Here is a 3,812-nt window from a genome sequence, read left to right as displayed (position 1 = left end):
AGCGGGGGATTAACTTTCACTTTTTTGTATCCACTTGCTGTCCTATTTCAGGGATCATCCTCGGTGGCCTATTTGTCTTCATTGGTTATTTTGAATCAATTTGATACCTATTTTTGTTTGTGCTTCTTTTGTTTAGCTTTACAATCAACCATATTATAGGCCTACCGCCCAATGTAGGGCTGAGTCAAATAGAAAATCCAAGACACAATGATATTGTAGAATTATATACATATACTAACGTTGGATATCTGGACTAAAGTCTAGGCCTACATATTCTGTGTATTCGCGTGCAAGATATTGTATGGTAGCCAGTGTATACAATAGGTCAAGGTCTACTGAAGTCTATACAATAGCCTACAGTAGTATACAATTGGATACAATAGTCTACCCAATTATGTCCAACGATATTTTGCACGCATTTGTCCATAGCATAGCCTATGTATAGGAACAACAGTTAACTCGTACTGTGAGACTGACACGGGAGACAAACTGCTGCACGCCTCCGTCCCCCGTTGACATTTGAGGAATGATAGTATTATCCAAGAGTCCGAACGTACATTGGGCGATATCTCAAGTGTTACCCGCCAATCACTGATCCAAACTCGGCGAGAGGTACCACCCACGGTACGCTCTTGGATCTAGCTGCTTCGTTTTAGGAATGATAAAAAGTCCCGCCTTGCCCCGGGCTATAGCCTCACTGGAGCCGGCGTGCGTCTGCGGCAGATTGCCTTTGCTCATTATAGCAATTATTTTACTCCAATTCAACCCCTGCTTGAATAGAAGAGACGTCAAAGGAAAGCCTTTAAAGGGGTCACGGGGTAGCCTATAATTTTCCTCATAATCTCTCATTTTGTTTAGGAGGCTATTTGCAGCAATTTACATAGATACTTAAGGCTATTTATTACAAGTGTTCACCTCTTCCGTACATGTGTATTCAAGAATGTCCACTAGATTTGTGATGGCTATACTTTGCCGTGGTGACACCTGGTATAGTATTACGATAAATCTACACGATAATGACACTCGCCCCTTAAAATGTACAAGTGGTATTTTACTTCTAAAAGACTGCTTCTAGGCCAGTTTGAAGTTGTCGATATTGGTCATCACCGCCCCCTAATAAATTCTGCTGGCGCCAGCAAAATCAGAGTTAGTGATTTCAAAGCTATGGGTTACAGACAGCCTCAGAAATATGTAGTCCCCCAACCTTTTTAACTCAGTCTAATGACATTTTACAGGTTTTTAGACTTCCCCAAAAAACCCACATAGCGCAAAGTAGCCTATGTGTGTGCCGATACAAATAACAGTGTGAGTATTTGATCGCCCGGCCAAATACGTCACATGATCCAATATTAATGTTATATGGCTTTAGGCCTTCAATTAGGGGGCTCTTACAGCTTCCTTAAGGTGTTTCGTAGACCTGCTTCGTCTAAATGTGTGTTTGTGTGTGTGTAGACGTAGGCCTATATCCACGATACGACATTCTCATAATTAAAGCTCAGTTCTAGTCTCATCTGGTTTTGGCCAATTTGTTATTTTGTTATAAATCCAAAAAAAAATGTAGCCTATAATTCACTCCCATAATGAACAGGTATACAGCCTTTAAAGTGAAATATTCGATTGTTGTGGTATTGTCTGCATATGATTTGTTTGCTGGTTTGGTTGGTTGATTGTTTATTTTTGTTTATAATTTTTGGAAGCGATTAAGATTTTATTTGCACGCAAGAAGTAGGCCTACTTAAATAAATATAACTAGCAGGCCTACGCCTAAACATTCTATTTACCTAATTAGATTAACGAACTGTGCCAGTCAAGACGAACATCTACTTCATGAAAAGAATAAACAATTTATTGTTAATTTATGTCACAAATATAGTCATAATATAAATGAGGGTATTCTTCAAATATACATATTTTACAGTACACAAATCCCTTTCGAAGGGAATCATTCCGACAAACAGACAGTGCTGTTGTACAATGCTGTGGTTCTCTAATTTAGCAAAAAAAAAAGAGCATTTGATGACAGTTAGTGACCCACTATATGTGTGCATCCTCATGTCTATGAAGGCAACGTGAACGGGGTTGGGGTGTGTCACCAACCCAGCCTCAGAGCCCGACCTACCTGGGGATTGGTATTTTGTAGGTGCAAAACGACACACACTGTTCGCCACCGTCGCCCATTGTTTGTATAGCCCTTTAAATCTGGCTGAAGTCCAAGCCCACCACGAATTGACAAGACAGAAGGGGGGGGGGGCTATCTTTGACACAAACTCTGTGGAATACGCTGTCCTGTTGTCCAACATTTTACTATCAGGTCATCATGAGCATGAAGGCCCTACAGCAGTCACGGTGCAAGCGCCTACAGCCCTTACACCCGTGATTCTGCTGATGGGGCCCGGTGGTGCCCATAAGATCAGCCGGACAGCGCGCTTCGGTCCGTGGTCCCCACTCAAGCGAGATGGTACATACTGTATCCGACGTGAGCAGCGTAGAGTCCTACGGGTGACACAGGCAGGGAGTGCCTATGGAACGGATGGGAGCCACCGTAAGACCCCGGGACGTGCGCACCGAGAGGAAAGGAAATTCCGAAAGCTGGGGGAAGCATAGGCTTGGCTGCCATTTTCAGTTTTTCCAATTCCGCCTCCTGGAGTCGCTTGGCTTTCGCCCGTCTGTTCTGGAACCATATTTTCACTTGTGTCTCTGTCAGGTTGAGGGAGCTGGAGAACTCTGCGCGCTCGGCGATGGAGAGGTATTGCTTCTGGCGGAACTTCCTCTCCAGGGCCAGGAGTTGGGACGTGGTGAACGGGGTCCGGGGCTTTCGGTTGGTTTTGTGCTTCCTCAGGGGACAGGCAGGAGGACTCAGCCGTCCTGTGAAAAAAAACAGCGGATGTTTGTCAGATTCCCAGATTGTAAGATCGGAGGCGCAGCTTGAGGCATTGGCATATTATTATACAAGAAGCCAATAGCATTAAATGTAGGAGGAAATAGGCTGCATTGAGAGCACAGTGACTTCGCTGAACATCGAGAAACAACGCAACATGTATAGGCTTATAAGTAGGCTACTAGTCGGGAGGTAAAATAAAACGGGAACTTACGTGGAGGCGTGGGAGAAAAACGAGGATTCTGTAACCAGGAATTCCTGTCCTTGCTGTCCGGACTCTCGGGTTTGATCTGCACGTCGTCCTGCATGTTCATGATGTCGCCCACAGAAAACGAGGAGCCCATGGACAGAGAAGAAACCGAACTATCCAAATTGGAGAGGGAGCCCATCCGTACGCCCAGCGCGTGGGACGTCCCGGCGACGGACGAGTGGTCGTGGGATGACAAATCCCGACTGGGTTTTCTGTCAGCCATCAGCGCCTCGACGCTGAAGGGGAGAATGGCCACTTTGGGCTTCACCGTCTCCTCCGGTGGACTGAGGCTCGTCTGCTGCATGTCGCTCCGGCTGACGAGGAGAGAGCGCGAGGGGACGTCTTCGGTCTTCAAACCAACTGTTAGAGTGGACATGGCGGCAGATGGGGCCATACAGGTCCGACCGATATCGGTTGTGGGCAAAACTTGGGAGTGGAAATAAATGGCAAAAAGTTTCCTTCGGTGTATGTGTTCTTATGGTATCCTCATGTTTTTATGAGGGTAAAGTGAAGTGCACTGCTTTAAGGCAGGCGCTGGGGACGCGTTGGCCAATCAGGGACGAGATGGGCTGGCCGTGTTTCACCCCCAGAAACAAACTCCAAGGCAATGCAAGTGGCAAAGTCAACCATAAAGTTGCTCTGTTGAAAGATAAACATAGGCCGTCGGGGTTTTTTGGGGGTCAG

General features: G+C 45.8%; 1 protein-coding gene across 1 annotated transcript; it reads right to left on the bottom strand.

The window, feature by feature from the left end:
• Positions 1-1,868: 1,868 nt before the first annotated feature.
• msx1a (muscle segment homeobox 1a) lies at positions 1,869-3,607 on the bottom strand. The gene is made up of 2 exons (XM_079748592.1): positions 3,093-3,607; positions 1,869-2,865 (listed from the first exon to the last, which is right to left on the bottom strand). Exons 1-2 carry the CDS (start codon positions 3,520-3,522, stop codon positions 2,447-2,449), a joined length of 849 nt encoding a protein of 282 aa, XP_079604718.1. The 5' UTR covers positions 3,523-3,607; the 3' UTR covers positions 1,869-2,446.
• Positions 3,608-3,812: the final 205 nt, after the last annotated feature.

The sequence above is a fragment of the Pollachius pollachius genome (assembly GCF_949987615.1).
Source record: "Pollachius pollachius genome assembly, chromosome: 12".
NCBI lineage: Eukaryota > Metazoa > Chordata > Actinopteri > Gadiformes > Gadidae > Pollachius > Pollachius pollachius.
Note: the sequence above shows the minus strand (reverse complement) of the source record. Positions and strands in the feature narration are given on the sequence as shown.

What these genes read in the sequence shown, in the direction of transcription:
- msx1a (XM_079748592.1), bottom strand. Translation starts at nt 3,522, where the DNA reads ATGGCCCCATCTGCCGCCATGTCCACTCTAACAGTTGGTTTGAAGACC. An exon ending in TTTTTCTCCCACGCCTCCAC is followed by an intron (nt 2,866 to 3,092) that starts GTAAGTTCCCGT and finishes TTTTTTTCACAG; the next exon opens with GACGGCTGAGTCCTCCTGCC.